Genomic DNA, 22,682 nt, shown 5'->3' with positions numbered 1-22,682 from the left:
TTAAATGTCCTCGATGCGATATCAAAATCAACCAAACCACCTCACAAAGTCGTGCACAAGTATACCGTGGGTCAATTTAAACAATCATTAAATAATAATGGTTGATATTTACAGAAGATCTCTTCTCAACTGAAAAGTGAAGCACGCTGATATAGATTTATCAAAATATGTGACCAAGGATGAAATCGATAATCTTTTAAGTCTGACCAGGATAGACCCAGATGAGGTTGTTATTTTTCAGGACCAACACGGAAAACTAAAAACCAGCGATATCAAATGGCATGAAATAATTCGTAGGGTTATTGGAGCTACTCCGGGTAACATCCCTGTGTTCACTGACAGCGGAAAAATCAAAGATTCGCTGATATCAATTGCGGTGTTAAGAGATGATATGCAGAAAGCTGCAGGGGAACGCGTAAAAAAGACCGGTGATACAATGACAGGTGAACTCAGCATGAACGGTAACAAAATAACCGTGTTAAGAGATCCAACATCCCCGGAAGATGCTGCGACGAAAAATTATGTTGACACCATTGACAGTAAACTATCCATGTTGCAGGCCGAGTATGACATTCATGTAGACGCGTTTACAAATCTCCGTAGAAACTTTAGAAAAACCAATGAGACCACGGATAAGTTCTTTGGAACTTCTCCCATCATTGATATGAAACTTTCTGTTATCAAAACTAACATTGACACGATCAAACAAACACAGCAAGATATCGTAAGTAGGATTCCTGAGATCGTTAACAAAACCGGTTTGATTAAAATCCCATCAGGAGTAACGGCCGGGCATATTACCAACATAGGATACACTGTATCATCTGGATTTGCAACATGGTCTAAACAAAATAATACTATCAAATATACAGCAACAGTCACTGGAGTGTACAGGCTGTCTGTGTTCAGTGCTGCAAAATTTGAAATTTTCACAACGTATCCCTGGAGACATTCCACTGACAAGTTTTCCGGGGTTGTAACTATCATATTAAACAAGGGGACCGAAGAAACATTTATACTGGAATCCGCCGACAAGAAATTAACTGCAACACCTTACTGGTGGTGTTTGGAATTTGTAGCTGAAACGCCTCAATTGGTTACTGCGTAAAATAATAAAATGGCATTAAAAAATAAGTCAGCATCAACGACAACACTGGATGCTCAGCAATATAGATATGATCAAGTAGGTGAATGGCAATCAGAATTAAAAAATACCATTAACGAATGCACAATAAAAGTAAAAAAATACAAGCGACTTGTAATCATCCTAGATACAATAGTGTATTCAGTATCCGCGATAGTTGCATCTACGGGAGTGTTATTATCAGCGCTAACACCAGTGACAACTGCAATCACGGTCACAATTAATTTCAACATCAACAACAATTGCAGGCGTTGCTAATATCATCGCGAAAAAAATATCTTCATGCACGCTAACAAAATTGCACGAATATGAAAAGTTCAACAATGCAGCCATGAGCGCCTACTCGAAATTATCATCACTGATATCATCAAGTCTCGACGATACAGTAATATCAGATTCCGAATTTACGCTAATGGCAAAGATATACGAAGACTACACCGGTCATTTGAAGCAACAAAAGATAAATAACAATGTCGGAATTACTTCATCAAGCTCTGCTTGATATAGTCACAAATACAAATCCGGTGAAGACTTAAATGATAACAGTAACATCAACTAAACCGAATTTAGTATTAATTTTCCAACTGTGATTCCAGTAAACGAGATCGCGTTAGCACATTTACGAGTATATCACAGTTGGCCCAATATCAGATCAAAATCGTTTGGTGGATTGCCAGCGAATAATTCGTTTGTGTTTGCACATAAAAATAAACCTGGTGCCGATGGCACTAATGGTACTCCCAACTGGAATGTCATTGGGTTACCAACCGGGTCTTATCAAATTGAAGAAATCAATGAAGAATTACAACGTCGAATAAAAAGTATCACAACAAAGGAATCTAAGATAACAATAACTGTTCATGAACCAACGCTGTCTTCTGCCATCGAAATAAGCACCCCAGACTATGCCGTGGATATATATAATAGTTCAATCAGAACAGTGTTAGGATGGCCTCAAATTCCACCCGAAGTACCACCACATCCATCTGAACCTAAAAAGTCTGAATATATCACTGACAATAAGTCATACCACGGAGTTGAACCAAAATACAAAAATACTGAGTTGATTTATTTAAAAAGGGCAATGCTGGGTAGTATGTTTACTTTTCACAATACAACAAAAATTGAGTGGGAGTTTGTTCATACAAGAACTCCTTCTGGAGCCTGGGCCACTTATCTTTTTGATATGAATCAAATACTTGAAAATTTTAAGTTTATTGAAGAAGAACATGAAACACAACTGCGGTGACAGCGGCAACTTTTCCAAGAACATCTTTTTGATACATCGCTACACAGCGAAATCATTAAATAAATTGAGATATTAAATCAGCTCTCATATGACATGGAATATTTTAACCAGTGATTAATTCAGGTGGTAGTTGAACATGTCGACACTGACAAAAACAAATCCAAACAAAAATTTTTAGACTTCTTTAGAATACCAGAGGCAAATCTACCGAATTTTAAACTTCCTTGGTATAATCCTGCGTTGAGAAAATCAGTCACTGACCTCATCAGTGAGTTCTTTGATGACATACTTGCACAACACAGGCAATCACTGCCTGTGCCAACTATCCTCAGACACAACAATGGCCCAACGGGAGAAGGCTGACATGTATCTCCGGGCATCGTAAATATAACTGAAGTGGTCGCGGTCAATCTTGTGTGTGATGTCATTGATGGCAGTTACAGCATGGACACGACAGTATGAAATCAAGCCCAGCAAGGATTTGTTCTTTATTCATTCACCCCGAAGGAACCACCTGGATTTCTAATCGTGCAAGAGCCGATCAATCCAGTTTATCTACAATGTCATAATCCGTGGCTGACCAAAATAAATTTCAAACTAACAGACCAATCTGGCCACCTTGATTTGCAAAATGATAAACTACATATTAATTTACTTATGAAATTGTAGCTTAGTAAAAATATTTTATTTATATATATTTTGTACACATCGACCAATTTCTCAATTTTGATAGGGTGTTTAGCAGTAAAAATCGTCAGATTTTTTAATTTTGATAGGGTGTTTACTAGTAAAAGTCATGCGAATTTAGTAAAGTAAAAAAATCTGCAGGAAAATTGACTGACAATTAATCAAGCGAGTATTATATAATGTACCACCACATAAAATGTTTCATACATAACAAAGAACTTCTTGATGAAGCTGTCGAAACCGAAAAAGCGTAAAAAATAATTGTTGACGAATACGGCACTGACGATTTTATATTAACTGATACGCAACTGGAAGTTTAAAAAAAAATCATATTGTGATCGCGCATTGCAGTATACCTCAAATTTTAGAGTATATACGCGTATTTAGATCTTAGATTTATAAATCTATATGTACCACCACATAAATGTTTTCGTGTATGACAAACAAGCGCTCGAGCAAGCAGTTAAGGCCGCATTTACCCAAGAAGAAATTAACGTTAAATTTATTATTGATGAATACGGAGACGAAGATTTCTTACTAACACAGCAACAGTTAGATAGTCTCAGACGCGAGCATATTATTTCAGTTGTATGCGACCGAGATCAAATTCTCAAATATGCGCACTCCTGCATTAAATTTGATAGACTAAGGGAAATATTATCTAACTCGGACTGATACAAGTAAAAAAAAAATATATCACTTTTTTTTACTTTCAATTTCATTTCCAAGTACTTGACTTCATTTCCAAGTATTTACTTCCCCTTGACAAAGTCAAGGAAGGGACATACAATTTTTTAGCTTTCTTACACGAGTATTTATTATCTTCCTTATTTCAAATTCATGGGCTAATTCCAACCTAACTTTTTCAATTGCACGAGACAATGAAACAAATTCATTTATTTGTGCTTCTTCTACTGTAGCCAGCGATTTATATAAATTCATCTGGATTTTTTTTATAAATCTGTACTGAGCAGGTAAAATAGAACGCCCTGCGCATTTAGCTTCATGTAGTGTTTCAAAATCAGACATGATTGTTTCAGGATTTAGTTCATCGGATATATTAAATCTGCGCTCTTCTAATTTTTTAATAGCAACAATCACATCATTGATAATTTTGTAATTCATATATATATAAATATTATATATTTAAAAGAAAAAAAATAAACAGCAACCATGATGAGCGGTTATCAATCATGGGTCTTGCACTGGCCTATGGGTCTCCATGAGGTCCTTTCAGACTTTTGTCCCAAGATTTCATCTTGGAGATCTTTTTTTATCTTAGTCTTACAGAGCCTTTCTAATGGCTTCTCGGCAATCCTCGTGATTGGTTCTTTTGGCCAAATGTTTTGTTTTTGTGAGACCCATGTGACATAGAGCTTTCTGCATGCAAGGCTACTGTTTATTTTTGGGGCTCCAAAGCGTTCTGTGTACATAACCCCCCCAAGATAAAATTCCCAGGGGTGAAAAACACAAAGCCACGATTCGACGTGGAGGAGATATGTACACAAGGCCCCATTTTATTATAAAACCCCAAATGAGCACCGTCGACAGTGTATCCGTGACGAGATTCGAACCGCTGGCATTTGATAAAGTCGGGACGAGAGTCAAATGCTTTACCACTGTACCACAGTCTCATCTGATAATACAGGGTTTAAAAATTATCATATAGGTAACTAGTGACAGACAGTTAACAAGTTTTGAACTGAATTTAAATTCTGAACTGGATTTTAAATTCTGAATTTAAGTTGGATCTAAATTTTAACACAGAATTTATATTGCTTATGAAAAATAACACTTACCTGTACTGACAAACGTGGAAGTGTTATAGACTGTGACGCAACTGGCTGTAAAAAAAAATAATAAATGTATACCGCTCTGCCGTGCTGGATAAATTTACCTGTAATGACATCTCAAGGAGTGTTGCACAATTTCCCTGATGAAATCACCTTGACAAGGGGGAGATAATTGTATCATTGACTTTTACACATTCGCTGTAGAGTTATCTCCATCTACATAACGAAATAAAATCCAGCTATCAAACTTGTATGCAAACGATGATTTGTATATTTTTTCTGCAACATGTTGGACCGAACGCAGGTTAATACCGAAATACTTGCCAGTCGCGGTCATTGACTGAAATATTTTCTCTTCACGGGTACTTATATTGAAAGATCTGACAGCTGTCCTTGCAACGCTCTTAAATTTACCGGTACCTCCTCGTGCAGAATTCTCACTCTATGTGATAGATTGTAGGTTAGATAATTTATTATTAAGTTTTTGTCCATCAATGTGATCAATTACAAGACCGTCTTCAATCTTCCCAAAGAAACACTCGAACATGAACCTGGGATTATAATAGCTTTTTTCCCCAGCAACAGTAAATTTAAGATAACCAGAATTATTAACAACACCAACTGGTTTTTTCAGCCTACAATTTCTGACTATTCCCTCACGATTCGCTTCGTAATTCTTAATGATAGGATGTGGGACAAATTCTTGGCTCATTTATTTAATAATGTATTTGTCTAATTTATAATTTGTCTGAAAACTTAATTATATAATCGTGCTCACATTTTAGCGCAACATCTTTATTTTTTTTGTTATAATATCTTTTAAGTTCATGGTATCTCTTTCCCCCGCAACTTGCACATAACTGTGTTTTGCCCCTGACCCCAACACCACATCGCAGGCACAGTATTGGTCCTAAACTCCCCCTTCGGATACTTTGGGAATGTTCCCTACAGAATTCTTTCCTGCAGGATTTGTTACAAACAGTTACAGATCCAACTTTAAGCCACTTGCACTGATTCATTATATATATAATATTTCTTATTTAAATGTTTGTTTTAAATATAATATGGAGGAGCTTGAAAGATTATCTGCAATCAAGCCCTGGAAAGCTTCTAGATTCGATCTTGACAGACAAACCCCTGACTCGCGGAGACAAGCCCTGACTAATCTGTCTGATATTATCAGGAATGCCAAAAAAGAATTTCGTAATGATGGAGCATCTCACGTATGATCTACATTTAAAATTATACGCGACACTGACTCTGTCAATGTTTACGAAGTCAAGGATGCTACAATGAATGATGCACAAGCGAAAACAATTATCGATTACCTTAATCAGAAATATTTTTTCAGAATAAAGTTTATTGTGCAAGATGATTCCGATACATGGATTATCCATGATAAAAATGACCCTGCCCTTACTAACGGAAAAACCGTTCTGTTAAGTAAAGATTCCAAACCAGGAATGTTGACTGGGATTGATAAACCATATTATGCTCGATCGTATCCTGTGACCGCGGTCATTTATGGAATCTATCTGATAAAAACACCAAAACTCAATAAACTTGCCCCAGTCAGATTCTCATCCTTGACAAAGTCAAGGCTGAATTGTGTAGCCAAGCGAGTAATGGAACATTTCAAAAATGCGATGCGCGGAAATGGTCTAACTGATCTAAGACGTTCCAAGATAGCAGCGTGGGCTGAAAAAGTCAAGGATATAGGAGCATCAATAAACGATGTTGCCGAGCTAGAAAAAGCACTAAGATTTCCCATAACCCTAACAACGATAACAGAGAAAGTATTATACAAATCGAAATATAATCGGAACGGAGCTCCAATAAATATCATTGATCATAACGCTCACGCTTGGACTAACGCAGTTATGATATTTCTGCGGAATCGTGTTGTGAAATATTACCCGCCAGAGAACTCTGGTAAAAATATGTATGATTTTATTAAACAGATAAGCAAAAACGACCCTGTGTCGGTGTGGTTGTTTAAAAGTTCCGAAGATGGCGAGTATGATCAATTAGTAAGATCTAACAGTGAATTATACCGGACGGAATCTCTGCAACAGTAAATGAAAAAGCTCGCACAGAGATATTCAGAAAACACTGAGCAGTTATTAACTAATTCTTTTACATTTCCTAGTGTTGCTGCCCATGCCGCCAGAGAAAGAAATTCATGGAAGCCAACTTGAAGTGAGTTTCTCGAAGATATACAATTGAGTTGTGTCGAGTATGGACATGGCAGTTTGTGGAATACCAAGTATGACCATAAGTATATCATTTCTGTAGACATGATTGCATGCTATCCGGGAAGCTTTCTTGGGATGGGCAAGTGTAGTGGATATTTTAAAAGATTTGGACATCCCACGAACTCGATGACGCGAGTTGCTATAAACAGTCCTTTACCCGATTTTGACTTGACAGGATTTGCTCGTGTAACATTGTTTGCACTAGCTGAAAAACTTCATCCAATTTGTTATGTTTAGTTTGACAGACATTTCGTTGGGCAGCAATAGTGTTGTTGCGATATATGCTTGACAGCCGAATACTGGTATCGTTGACAGTCAGTGAAGCAATTATATCATATCGACCGCAGACTTCAGTTTGGTTACCAACACCGGAGCGTATCAGTCTCGATGAAGTCATTGAAGAATATGCACGAGAGTGTCCAAATACTCCTGTTGATGTCATTAACAATAACGCTCCTAATATTCTTAAGATTAAACTCAGCAATAGTGAAAAAACAGCAAAAGATCTCGATAGAAGAATAATCGATAAATTTACTCAAGGTGGTGCATATGATCATAAACGACATCACTCACGATTGATTATGGATGATGCTGAATTAAATTTTATAATTGCTGATGCCGCTGCGAGAAATATATTTTGTAATCGGGAGGATGCTTTCTTGTCCGATGGACCACGGTTGGGCACAATTGTAAGTTATATTAATGGAGAATCACCTCAATACACACATTTAAGATCTTCGATGCTGGCTTGTTTCTATAAATTTGCTATCGCAAGTAAATAGATTCCCCGACACTGCAGTTAGAGTTGCAACGGATTCATTTTATATCGATAAAAGATATTCAGAATCACTGGCTCGTTTTACAAGCAACGATGAATCATGGAGTTTGTGGAGAATAAAAAAGGAAATGCTACATTGTTATTGTGAATCCGCTGATGTTGAAATTAAGGATAATTATTGCAAATCAGAATTATCAGAAATGTCGTCGGCGCCGTCTGTGAATGATCCAATCACTAGACACAAAACCGTTTATTTGAACAGTCCAGGGGGTTCTGGTAAGACAACTCGAGCGATTGAATTATTTCGAAATTCAGATATGATTATGCTAACACCTACACACAGACTTGCCAGGGAGATGAAACAACGAGAAGTCAGTGTTAGTACTTACCAGCTTTTTCAAATACAGCAGTGTTGTGTGGACTCCAGATCGAATGGGAACAAAATATATTCCAAAAGTTATAATTTGGGATGAAATATGTACAGTACCATTAGATATATTAAAAACATTTCTCGATTGGTTATTAACAAAAAATACAGATGTGATAATGTGCGGCGATCACGGTCAGCCACCACCTTTTGTTGGTCCATCCCCACATTTGTGGTTAAAAGATTTTGTTGATTATTATGAAGAAGTGTCTGATGATTATAGATCTCTTGATGCAACGTTGAAGGAATTTAAAACATTAATCAGACTACAACCGAATAAAATTCAATGTGAAATTATGCATCAAATAATTTCAGAGACTTCAATGAGCGACTTTTGGAAAACGTGAAAACCAAACGATTTGATAGTGGCAAGTAGAAAGATAGTCAGAGACACACTTCAACAGCAGTTATTTCAATTATAACGAGAAACGTGTCCAATGTTGCCAGTGCCATTGTGTTATAGACCAGCTGATACGCGGTTACAGAATATAGATGTTGATATTCCTGGGAAAACAGAGAAACAGAATTTAGTATTAAATGATATTGTCACAGTTGATGTCAATGTTGTTGAAGATGCACTAAAAATGAACAAATCCCCGTGGACGCTAGGATACGCAATGATAATTCATTCATCTCAAGGACTAACTATTTCTGATACAGTTGTTTGGATTGTTGATGATCGAATCGAGTGGTCAAACTTAGTTTACTTTTGGCAGTGTCTCGAGTCAGAAGATTTTCTCAATTGCGGAGAATTGTCTTGGAAGAGTCAATGGCTGATGATAATGATAAATGTCAAATCGATATAATAAAAAAAAAACTCACCAGTTGCAAACAGAGTGACAAAAAAAATAATCGTGATTTTGACCTCGATGTTGAATTTATCATGACGCTGAAGCAACAGCAGAATAATCACTGTGCGAGCTGTAATTGTATAATGTTGTGGCAGTATTCGAGTAATAGTCCAAAACAATTTACCATAGAAAAGATAATAGTCGCAGTCATACACGACAAAATGTGATGCTGACCTGTCTTGAGTGCAACCGGCGTAGAGGCGCTAGTTAAGTGATTTGGGCGGTAATTGTGTGTCTTCGGGAATTACTTGTAATTGTTCACGTGTGAATCCCCGTTGAGGAGCAGTTGAATCCAGCCTGTAGATTGCTGGTCTACCAGTGGATCTAGTTATGTTAGATATCTTGTGTGTGGTGATGCTCCAGATAGGATCAGTCGCTCTTTTTTTACCACCTTCAGGTTCACCTGGTTCATATAAAATCTCACAGTGACATCACCCAGTATTGGTTGTGTTGAAAAATCACGTCGTTGTATGGGTATATTTTTTTTGGTAATTGCATTAATAGGTTTCATGTTGGTTGTTCGAGTTATTTCATTATTTAATGCAGTTATCACGCTTGGTAATCTTGCAACCCATTCGCGAGATCTCTTGTCCTGAATGAATTCCTTCACGTACTGATATCCAAATAACCGCTCAGCAAGTGTTTGATTAAATCGTTCAACAATTGCCTGATCACGATGAATCTCAGTATGCCCTCGTCTAATGGTGACATTATGTTGCTTCATCAGCGATGATACTGCACCCTGAAATTCTCTGCCAGGATCAACTTGTAATAGATTTGGCCATCGCAGACCACCTTGTTGATAAATTCGTTCAAAAGCAGAAGCAACCTCAGATGCTGTTTTAGTCGTTAACGATTCTGCATCTTTATATTTACTTGCAACATCAACTACAGTTAACGCATATTTATATGTTCGACAACGAATGGTATCATGTGGTAGAAATAATATATCAGCTTGATGAACTTCATTTGGCACACTAACATTAAAATGTGCAAAATTAATTTTTCTAGGATGCGGTAGATAAATTTGCCATATTGCATGTTTGGATAACCAATCTGCTGCAGTATCACGTGTGACTTTTGCTGCACTGGCAAGTTTACTAATTGCTGCGCTACCCTTCCAGTATCCTCTTGGGGAATAATAAATTGACTCCATTATAATTAATTACCAGCGCCTAATACAAGCTTAGATTTCATCGCAGACTTTATTAACCAACTGGCTAAACTTTCTTTGAGAGATTTATCAGTGATGGAATTTAGCACATGAATTAATTTCACATCCGCGAGATGCCTGTTTTGTAGATTTTTACTTTCATAAGCTACATCATGGACATGGCATGCTTTATCGATAGCATTTATTGGTTCTTCTCTCGGTTTTGGTCGATCTTGGTCATCAAGTCTGATATCAAGTCTGGTTCCAGGACCACAGTAATTATATCCCGGTAGATGTTTTTCTCCTGGGTATTTAGCTCACGGGGTTCCTGGTAATTTTCCTAACTTGGCGGCAATATCACCTCCTCGTTTTTTTTTTCACTTGGCGCTGGCTTTGGTTTCGGCGCTGACTTTGGTTTTGGCACTGACTTACCACCTGACAAAGTCAGGGAGATAAATTTGAACTTTTTTGTACCGCATCGTTCACACTTGCCCGAAACCGCAGATCTGTTATTTTTTGTTGTAACAGTTGTTAGATCACTTGTTGGGGTACGTGCTCTACATTTCACACAATATAAATCCATATTTATATTATATTATTCTAATGGAGATCACCGACTTTTCTGCTACAAGGAAACGAGAACCAGTTAAGCATCACGCAGCGCTACCAAATTCTGTTCGTATGATTATAATTGGCCCATCTGGGAGTGGTAAGACACAGTTGTTACTTAATTTAATAATGAAGTGGATGAAGTGGGACAAGTTGTATTTGGTAGCGCCAAGTGTAGACGATCAACGATGCTACGAAGTGTTAAAAGATTTTAATGAAAGTGCAAAATCATTAAATGAAAACGGTGCTGATGTTGCTGAATTTATAACTGACATTAATGAAACACCAAGTATTGATGATATTGATAGATTTATTAATAATTTAGTTGTTTACGATGATGTCATGTTGGATAAACAATCAAATCCTGCCAGGATATTTTCCAGAGGCAGACACAAAAACACTGATGTGATTTATGTAACCCAGCAATATACACAAATCCCTAAAGTGATCAGGGATAACTAATATTCTTGCAGTGTTTAACGGTGTTGATACACACAAGTTACGAAATATTCATCAGACTTGGTGCAGTGGCAATATGGATATAAATAAGTTTAGAAATTTATTTAGTCAGGCTCAGTCAACACCACACGGATTTATAACAATAAATTTACATGATCCTCAAACACGGTATCAAGTCGGGTTAGATATGATTTTTGGATTATTTTTCGTACCTTGATAAAGACCCTAGGTTTTGAAAAAAGGATGCAGGGAGGGCAACGACAACAAAGGGCAGCAACGACGGCGACAATTGCATTTACATAAAGCGTCATCGCGGTTTTATAAACAGCTTATTTCGGCATTTGGAACCTTGTAAAAGTTGTAGGATTCACCCTCCCTGCTGCTCCTCAATTATTACAATTTCATTAACAAAACTGGTATTTCACATGGTTTTCCCAACAATAATTACTACTGGGAAATCCTGCTCCCTCAAGATCATGCTAGCATCATTGTAGGAGTAGTTGCAGGCCTAATATTTGATTGCAGCCATTTGGGGGTTTCAGTGCTAATAATTTGCTCATGTTCTCTTGAGACTCAGGTGCAGCTTGGAACGTTGTTGGACTTAATTTGTGTACACACAGCATTGATTGAACTAGTGATGAGATACAAATGAGGATTTAGAGTGTGTGTGTGTGTAATTTGATTTTTTAACGTAGTTTTAACAATTTTCAGTCATATCGCTATGATGTCTGCAGCGTGGCAGTTTATAGTGATGTCTAGCACTGTTGCATCATGCTGCAAACATGTAGCATATGCCCCACGCAGTCACATTATCCTGACACCAGGCTGACCAGTCCTAACACTAACTTCTTAATGCTGAGTGCCAAGCAAGGCAGCTGTTAGTACGATTTTTGCAAGTCTTTGGTATGACTCGGCCGGGGATTGAACCCTCGACCTTCTGCATCCGAGGCGGATGCTCTAATCACTAGGCCACTGGAGCGGTCTGAGGATTTAGTTGAAGACTGGAAAAGAGTTTTTTTATGTGGACTTGAGCGATGTACACTGAGCTCTTCCATCTTGCTAGAATCTCCACATTACACAGTTGACATAAGATAGTCCAAAAGTAGCTAAACAAGTTGCAATGCGAGTCATTAATAGTATTGAAAGTGTTGCTGTAGATTAGTTGAAGAATCTGGGATCACAGTTGGTTCAATCCATTTGAGATTGAATATGATGATTATTGACTCAACAACCAAAGGTGTTGCACTTCCATCAACAACAACATTGCCAGCCCAGATCAGTAAAATCATCAATGAAGCCACTCAACATCTGGCAAAGGCCAATACAGATTCAATGATTGCAAATCTGGCAATGGGAAGCGGTGTAAAAGTTATTAAGCGAAATTGGTAATACGTGTATATAAATGGAATACCATGCTTGATTCAAAGATGGATCCTATCCCATGTGGGACTTGGACATGCCCGAGTTGCAAGATCAAAATCAGAGACAATTCTTATTTTAAGTTTGGCTTTACAGCATAGAAAATTTGCATAAACAATTTATACCATGGCTTTTTGCAAATATGTGGCCACTAAAGTTTTATAAGTTGTTGCCCTTGATTACTAAAGTTTGAATGGTACTTGCAGTACTATGGGTAAAAAATTGCAACTTGGTATTAAGGTTTCTGTTGATAAGACGTATCAAGTTAGGGTCTTTTATTTTCTAGACTTGACAGTTTTTCAGAGTCATGTTACATTCTATAAAATTTGATACAGTATTTCAAATATTTTTACATTAATTTTAGTGATTATGATTCTTGCAATGCCTGCACCAAATGTCATTCACATTTAAACAAATCACCAAACTGTGTTGATGTTTATGTTGAAGTACTTCTTATTTCTAGACAGTGCTTAGGTCTAATTATTACCCTTGATTGCCCATATTCCTAAACTTTTGCTTTCTGCTGCATCATTCTTACTAAGGATCATTTGATTCAAACCATATCTGATATACAGCTTTTTTTTTAAGGTATCTGACAAGTTCATTTATCATCATTCAATGTAGGTATGGCAATCTTTTGAAACTTTGGTTTGTACAGTATTACCAGGGATGATTTGACTTGCAGATTTATTTGTACAAGACACTGGATAAGTTTGACAACATTATACATCATCATAATTGAGTAATTGCCCCTGATTGGTTTGTCTCTTAAACTTTATTATCAGCAGTTTCATTTTACAAAGGACTTTACAAAATAATATTGATAAAATCTCAGAGCACTTTGATGATATAAGTATTCTTTGTCATTGTCTGTAGAGTTATCATCCCAGGTTGACCGTCCTTTGTAAACTTTAGTTCCTGTAGCATAACTTTACCAGGGATTTCAGTCAGATTTGGTGCGGCTTTATATTATCAAGATTTCTCATAGTTGAATTGACAGTATTTTGCATTTTCATTTATCTTGCCGCAGATGCACATGCTTTCTAAATAGGATGAACATTTCCCTTGCCTGTAGATTTGGCGTGTGTTGAGTATTTCTTCTTTCTTTCAGGCACCAGCATACAGGAGACTAGGGGAGAAAAGAAAGTTGTGTGACTTTGACACAGAGATTACAGAGATAAGAAAATCCTTCAGGCAGTATCAGGAAAGGAGAGAAAGAAAGAATTTGACTTAAATTATATTTCTGAATAGAAATCATCTCATATTTGTTTTTTGCATATATATCCACGATTTGTTTCTGTCTTTGTTATCTTTTGCTAGCCAACTATTTGTTGGCTTTTTTTCATTCTTTGAATAAACTTTTTGATTTAGAGTTCGTTTTTACCCTTGTCTGAAACAGTATTATGAGCATAAAGAATGTCAAAATATGACGTAAAGCAAACAAAACTAGTTCTTTATGTTATTTATCAGGTTGTAATTACTAATGTGAAATTCTGGGTTTTGGAAAATGTCTCTGACAGACTCCAAAGAAAGACCATGAGGAAGCCAAATTTGTATACAATATTCTTCATGCCAAGTATGTATCCACTTTTATGGAGCAAATTTTGTATTGTTTTCCGTAGCTCATCTTCCAAAGGTAAAATTTCTGTAGCTGACTTTGATTACCACACAATCACATTGGTTCAACAACACATACCATGACCAAACTTTGGGAATACCGTGTGACCCCGCTATAACACAGTAGTTGGGACATAGAATCCAACTGTGTTATAGACCGAACCGTGTTATAAGCAACCAGGTCAATTAGCTGAAGAAAATGATACATGTACCCCAAAAAATTTGCAAGGGGGGGGGGGTAGGTAATAAATACGTAAAGTACATGCTTTATGTGAACAGTTACCATCTTATATCGATGCATATTAAATGAGAAATACTCCTGTAGTGAAAGCAGAGAAGGCATCTATAATAGTTTATTTAGAGAACCACGAATGGGTGCATATACGTGAATACTGTTTACATATACATGTCTAATGTATAGCATGAATAGAGTATCAACACCGTGTACTCACCCGCGAATCTCATCATATATACAGAATCCACAATACAAGTGATTCATTGCTATGGCGGGGTCACACTGTACTTACACTTGGGGTAAGAGAGATAGAAATCTTTCATGGCTGGGTGTGTACAAATAAGGAAGAGATGGGAGTGACAGCTAAAAATGAATGCTCCAGATCAAAGATACAGGCAGTAAAGGGCATATGAAACTGGCTTTGCTTATCATTCACACATATGAGTTTCACTGAACAAAGATCAGAGGATACATTTATGAAAAAGACATGGCTATATGTATGTGTCAGATTAAAATATGTGACTAAATTTGTTGATGCAGGCTGCAAATTGTGACGTAATGAATTTGCCAGCCTTCAACTCAATATTTTTTACCAGGAAGTCTGGGCTTCATCTTCTATTCTGAATCGACTTATGCATGATTATATCATTCAAATTATTGCATGTTGTGTAATTTTTTTATGTAAAAAAAAGTATTTTTTACAAAGTACAAAAAAATATAATTATCATTTTGAGGAAGAGATCATAGATGAAAAAATCTAGGACTGAACATTGAGAAAGATTTAAAAATATTTACATGATCATCAATATTAAATTCACATACATCATATATAATTGCACTAAAGCAGCATGCACTAATAATACATGTTGTTTAAGTTTGATTACGTATTTTTGTATTAGAATAGACAAATTAAAACATGAATAACCACAGCTAAAACAATCCCATCTCATTTTTATTCTTGCACATCATGGTCAAAATAAGATATGAGAGAGAGATGGGGGGGGGGGAGGGAGAGAGGTTTCAGGACGATTGTAATCTGTATTGTTAAGTTGCCAGACAATTTTAATCTTACTCATGTACTGGGGCAATACTGTATTCCATTATTGATTAATATCCATGAATAAAAAGCTCCTTCTAGTTTTAATTACAGTATCCATTGTACCAAGAACCACCTGGCTTTGCATTGTTAATTACATGCTAATTAAATATGCTACAGCTCTGGCCAGGTCATACCAGTTGGTGTTACCTGTTTATAGCCCTGTTCAATAAGGGTTGTTATCTCCCCTGATTTAATACCTCCCCTTGCATGCTTTTCGTAAATAAAGATAAAATTGACCTGTTCACAAAATTTTGGGGAGCAAAAATGGCAGACGCAAAACCTGATGTATCTGAGAGAAAAATCACTACAATGAGTTTATTCAGTACACTTTGTAGCTTCGATATTTTGAAGGACAGTTGTGCACCAGGCTGTTCTATGGAACTTATCACATAAGTCATTGTTTTATAATACAGTGAGTATTAAAAAGTGTAAATACATGTTGATAATATATTTCAGGTTAATAAATATATTCTTGGTCAGAATTTATTGTTTCCTTTCTTTTCTATTTCGTTCATTTACTTAACTATTTGTGTGGATGGACAAGTTGGGTTTTTTGGCCTATTGATAGTATGTCAGAAACTGACAACCGTTTATGTCTAAAGATTACTGTAAATGAAACAGATGGTTGTACAACTTGTGTTTTAAGGCCAATGGACAGTATTTCAGCCATTTATAGCCGGTCAGCTTAACCAATTCACAAAAAAAACGTTTTATCATTACAGGCTTCTATGGGTGATATTTCCCATGATTTAAAGGGGCATTTTGGTTTCCAGTAAGCCATTTTTATCTGAACATTTGTCACAACAGTCTATAACTCCATCTGGACTTGTTACAAGGTATGGATAGTGTGGCGAAACAATTAAACCACTTCCATACAGCTTCAACTTTTTGTGGAAAAAAACCGGTCTATATATATGGCATAATCATGAACTTTTTGTGGAATTCAATAGTGTACTGAAATTTAAATTCTTTTCCAGCAGATAAAACCTTTTTTTATTAATAGGCAGAATAGAATCTCAGTATCAACAGGGCTAGATATGGTCAAGTGTTGGGGGGGGGGGGTGTTTCCAAAATTTCAAAAGAACCCAGACTTTCCTCAAAAGGACACCAAAGCAAAATTCTATGTGCCTATTTACTAAAAGTGTGCATAATACCCAATAAATGTGCACAAAAATAAAACGATAGTCAAATTTCTGGAAACACAGTCGTCTATTTGTATTTCATGTAGCATATGCGTGCCTAAATTGACAAGTCTTTGAGCACGCTTGATCAGTTAAGATTTATTCCCTAACACGTGCACCTCTATCTCTTAAATAAACCTTCAATTCACGTACCGATAGCTTGCCAAAAGAGCACGGGTCAGCGATTCCTTTGTTAGACGTCATTTCATCTGATTTTTTGCTCACCGGAAGTAGATTTAACAAATAACGATAACTCGCAAAAAGGAGGTAACAACCCTTCTTAAACAGGACTATATAGGGCATAATTTGGCAAACCAGATCAAGTTAATGAGGCTACCAATAGGGAAATAAGGCTACCCACAGGGTATTGTGAATATGGTTCCATGTTAATGCCAGGTGGTTGCTCATGTAACTTTCTCAACCAGTGACACATTTAGTTCTCATCAACAGAAGTATCCAAGCAATTCAAAATAACTAGACTAAGCAAAGACCAAACCAAATGCTGCCTAACTAGAGGAAGTGTACATGAACAAGCTGATAAAGGGGTTGTGTGTGTGTGTGCGATTTGGATTTTTAACGTAGCTTTAACAATTTTCCAGTGCCGACCAGTCCTAACACTAACCTCTAACCACTAACACTAACAGATCAATATAAAAGAAAATGCAGATTCTTACTTCATGTATATTTTGTTTCATATACCCACTTAAACAGAACAACCAGATAAAAAGTATGTTTTAAAGTGTTCAAATAAATGGATAAATTACATTTCAAGATTTAAGATGGTGGTATTTCTGGTGAGTGCAAAATAAGAAGGAAAAAATCATGCAGATGAGCAAGAAGGTATTAAAAACGTGATATGTGAGTTTGAAATAATTACAGAACCTTATGGAAGAAGAGGTAAAATGTATCTAAAGACATGATGAATTTTGACAGCAACAAATTATTACATCTGGGAAATGGGATGACTGTTATCAAGACAATCTGGTGGAAATTATAAAGGATATTATTTATACAATGGAAAGTTATAACATGAAAGAATCTGATGTTAACTTTGCATTTTTAATAGGATGAATGATGTCTTCAACATAAAGAATGACAAATTGCAAAATCAAGGCACAATTTGTTTAATTGTTATTCCATCTGTCATTAAATGTATTTTCTGAATTTCTATCTCAATATCAAATGACATTTTATTACATTTTTAAAAATAATTTAGCATCATTTAAAATAAATTTTCAGTTAAAATATTTTCTATATTCTCTATTAGACAATTGAAGTACAAGCTATTGGATCATGTAAGTGTGAATTCATTTTATATACCTGCTACCTTTAAAAATTCCAGCCACTTAACCAAATGTTGGATAGAAGGAACTCCAGCAAGATTTAAAGTATTATCAGTTTACATTTATGTCTTTGTGCGATATGAATTCCTGTATGACACAACTCCTACTGATACCTATGTTTCCCTATAATGTTTTCCAGTATTCAGCTATTCTGTCTCTATTTCTGCCTTTTTAAAATTAATCAACCAACATTTTTTTCGTGACATATACTACAGACCTTAGTGTCCATTTACCTAGATTACATCATGTCAGTTTGTGATAACCCTGTGAAATTCGTGGTGTGTCTGCCGTCCACTAAGTATCCTCATTGTTTTCAGACAATGCAGCTTTATGTACCATTATATTTGTACATTTGTTGATTGTATGAGCTTACTAAATTCTTCTCTTTATACTTTGTGGTTCAATTATAAAGGCATGTTAAAATTTGCATTTCTTTACGAACATGCATCATTTTATAGTTTGATCACCTTCTTGTCATCTGGCTTAGTCCTGAAGGAATAGAACTTACTTCTAGGTCACAACTTCCTGTATAGATACACCACATAACTTGTATTTTTGAAGTCATAAAACTTTATTATTCATTTCAAGAGCACTAAATATCCTGGCATTTTCCTTTTGTATTTAATTTTATGTAAGATTTTAACTGTTTCATATTCCAATATTACCCTGTGTACAATATCTTGGGCAGTTTTAGTTGAAACTGAGCATGAAACTTCAAATTACCATAAGTTTCTGTCATTTATTAGTACGTTCCCTAATCATTAGGATTGTTAGTGACTAGGTACATAATAGCCTTTAGCATCATCTCATTTTACTTTCATTACCAATATAGTACTCATGATTCACTTTAAAAATTAATATTTGATATCATGTTAATACCCCATCTAATTTCCAATCCAATCATCAGGAACATATCACACTCATTGAACTCAGATTCTCCACCAATGGTATCATTAATGATTATGAGCTAAATTCTGGTGCACTATAATAGTCTGCTGGATCTAGTTTGTAATTATTCATATAACTCTTCGTAAATTTTCACACAACATTGAAATATTCTTCTTTATACTATAGTCTGTGTTGAACTGGAAATGTTTCATGATATCATGTTCATACTATGTGCCACCATTCATTATAGCTGATTCTATAAAACTTGAACAAATATTTCTCATTTGGTGGTAATTTAGTTCCTTAAACTTTTAAACATCATCTGTAAGTAAATGGATGCATATTATAACACTCCGTGTCTTATATATCGAAAAGACCAGAGTTCAAGACTTAAAAATGCTTTTTATAAATAACAAAGGTGAGATAGAACATGCCTTTCAGTATTGCATAGTGACTTTATATCACAGTGTTTGTCACAACAATATCAACTTCTGATAATATAGAACAGTTTTAAATGCCAAAAGACAATGTTGTAATACGCCATATTATGGTGAAATTAATTATATTATTAAATTCATGTGTATATTAACAGATAAACTTCTTCTTGTTGTTGTTGTTGTTGTAGGGTTTAACACCATTTTTCATCACACGATAGGCTATACATGGCGGCCAGTATTAAACTTACTAGATTGATTGTAACACATTCTGACATAGTAGCATGATCTCAATGGAAAATATTTTGTTAGTGCTAGTATACTTGAGCAGTGTGGTGGGAGATAGCAGCAGCAGCATTATAAAGAATTATACGAGTCCAAGGCTCGGCTAGCGTGGGTATGTGGGAAAGCCTGCCAATAGCTTCTCGTGGGTTGGTGGTTCTTCCCTGGGTTTTCCAGGGTTCTTCCTCCACCAGTTATACTGGCCACCATGTATAGCATATCTTGTGCTGAAAAATGGCGTTAAACCCTAGAACAACAACAATAAAGAATTATATAATAATTATAAAGCATTTAAATTCAATTGCAATCATGTAAAAAATCTTTTTAAAATTTCTTATCACAATTTGATTCAGTTTTGGGAATTTAAAGTGCCAAAGTTAGTATCGGTTATGTAAAAATATATAATTTATGGTTTTAGGATACATGGCCAAATTCTTTTCTACTTAGATGTTCATACTTTGCCGCTCTGACAGCTATCTGCCAGTGCACTGTCTGCAGATAGATGCCTCTGCAGACAGTGCACTGGCAGATAGATGTCACCGCGCGGCGCCAGAGTATCGGTACCTCGATTGGTATCCTACTGCAAACACTGATTATGTCTAGACTGGATCAACTTTCGCGATTTGCGTGCATTACGTGCGTCTTGTATCAGCGTTTCCAATTTACCAGAGAATATAGCTTGACAAACTCATATGTGGGGCCTGGGGCGGTCACCCCACTTGCCACCCCCAAACGCCGGCCATGACTGTCAGCACTTGTATTTTTAGACTCTTATTCATGTCACATGACCTTAGTTATCCAATCAATGTTTGTCCTTCACAGGGAGCAGCAGGGGGGGCGAATCGGACATTTTGTCCAATCGTTATTTTGCTTAATTATTACTTTCTGCACTCAACGATCTAGTGTCGTCAGCGCCTGGTAAAAAAAAAACGACGTCGTCGTTGGGGGATCGTCGCGTCGTCATTTGGTTTAATTAACACCTTCTGCGCGTCGATCCCCAGCGTCGTCAGCGTCCGGTAAGCACATCGACGACCGCGTCGATGTCATTGCCCCCCCTGCTGCTAAGTGGTTATTTACAATTTAACCGAATATTTGGTCAAGTCCGATACGATATCGTGTCCGAGGGTCATGTAAATTTATCGTTACAAATCCATGTGGGGTCGACTGAGCATGACTAAAAAAGTTTCGAAAAACATTAAAGTCCATGTCACCGCCGCACCATGTCTGCCAAATATTTCGTAGCGTGTGTGTATCAACGCCGTTGAATACAGCAAGAATATTACAGTTGTCTCTGATTACTTTTGTAATCTGAGTGTATCGTTGAGTGACATATATCACGTCAGTGTTTTTATGCCTGCCTCTGGAAAATATCCTAGCTGGGTTTTTTTGATTGTCTAACATAACATCATCGTACACGACTAGATTGTTAACGTCGCCATCAATATCATCAATACCTGGTGCATCATTGATATCTGTAATAAACTCGATGACATTTTTTTTAGCGATCGCTGATGCATTCTCGTTGAAATCTTTCAACACCTCGTAGCATCGTTGATCATCTACGCTAGGGGCGATTAAATACAACTTATCCCACTTCATCCATCTCATTATTAAATTAAGTAACAATTGCGTCTTGCCGGATCCAGATGGTCCGATGATAATCATCCGGATCGAGTTTGGTAACGCTGCAACATGCTTAACTGGTTCTCTTGTTTTAGTCGCCGAAAAATCAATTATATTCATATCTCTATACATAAATTATGGATCTATATTGTGTGAAGTGTAGAGTACGTACTGGCACAAATGATATGACAACCGCTACAACAAGAAATAACAGATCGGCCCTTACTGGCAAGTGTGTACAATGCGGTACAAAGAAATTTAGATTTATTTCTATTAGACCCGGAGATGTTTTTAAAAAAAGCGAGGAGGTGACATCGCAGCCAAATTGGCAAAACTCCCCGGAACACCGTGGGCAAAGTATCCAGGAGAAAAGCACCTCCCAGGATATAGCTACTGTGGCCCCGGAACACGATTAGATATTAGACTCGATGATCAAAATCAGCCCAAACCCGGTGAGTATCCAATAAACGCTATCGATAAGGCGTGTCATGCTCATGATGTTGCTTACAAAAGTAGCGATCTGCAACAGCGTCATATCGCGGATGTAAAATTAATTCACGCATTAAATGCTATTCCCGATAAATCCGTCAAAGAAAAATTGGCCTCATGGTTGGTAAAATCGGCTATGAAAGGTAAATTAATGATTGGAAGCGGAGCTTCTGGCGCTGGTAATTGAAAACGATAGCGTTTATAATAACAACATGGAATCCATCTATTATTCTCCGAGAGGATACTGGAAGGGGAAGGCCGCAATTGGTAAGCTTGCAAGCGCTGCAAAGGTAACAAAGGCCACTGCGGCTAATTGGTTATCCAAACAGGCTATATGGCAAATCTATCTACCACCGCCTAAACAAATCAACTTCTCGCGCTTTGATGTTAGCGTACCTAATGAAGTTCATCAGGCTGATATACTATTTTTGCCGCATGACAACGGTTACAAATACGCGCTAACCGTAGTTGATGTTGCGAGTCGATACAAACAAGCGGAGCCGTTAAAAACAAAGTCAGCAACTGAAGTAGCCGATGCGTTTGAGCGGATTTATCGAAGAGGTCCTCTGCGCTGGCCAAATCTATTACAAGTTGATCCTGGTAGTGAATTTCGCGGCGCTGTTTTATCAACGCTGAAACATCATAGCGTCGCGATACGACGAGGTCA

General features: G+C 36.6%; 1 protein-coding gene across 3 annotated transcripts in view; it reads left to right on the top strand.

The window, feature by feature from the left end:
* LOC149796181 (uncharacterized) overlaps nt 1–14,196 on the top strand; it is a 92,191-nt gene extending 77,995 nt beyond the window's left edge. For 2 of the 3 annotated variants that reach the window (XM_089966127.1, XM_089966128.1), the window contains one exon: nt 13,936–14,196. In XM_089966127.1, coding sequence (XP_089822253.1) covers nt 13,936–14,058 — 123 coding nt within the window. In that variant the 3' untranslated portion in view covers nt 14,059–14,196. Of the gene's footprint in view, nt 1–7,022; nt 7,140–13,935 lie in introns of all 3 variants that reach the window. The other variant, XR_016422499.1, reaches the window with a different exon arrangement.
* The last annotated feature ends 8,486 nt before the right edge of the window (nt 14,197–22,682 follow it).

Source organism: Sinohyriopsis cumingii, chromosome 7, assembly GCF_028554795.1.
Source record: "Sinohyriopsis cumingii isolate HCF-2022 chromosome 7, ASM2855479v2, whole genome shotgun sequence".
NCBI classification, from domain to species: Eukaryota; Metazoa; Mollusca; class Bivalvia; order Unionida; family Unionidae; genus Sinohyriopsis; species Sinohyriopsis cumingii.
This window is presented reverse-complemented; position numbering and strand designations above follow the sequence as displayed.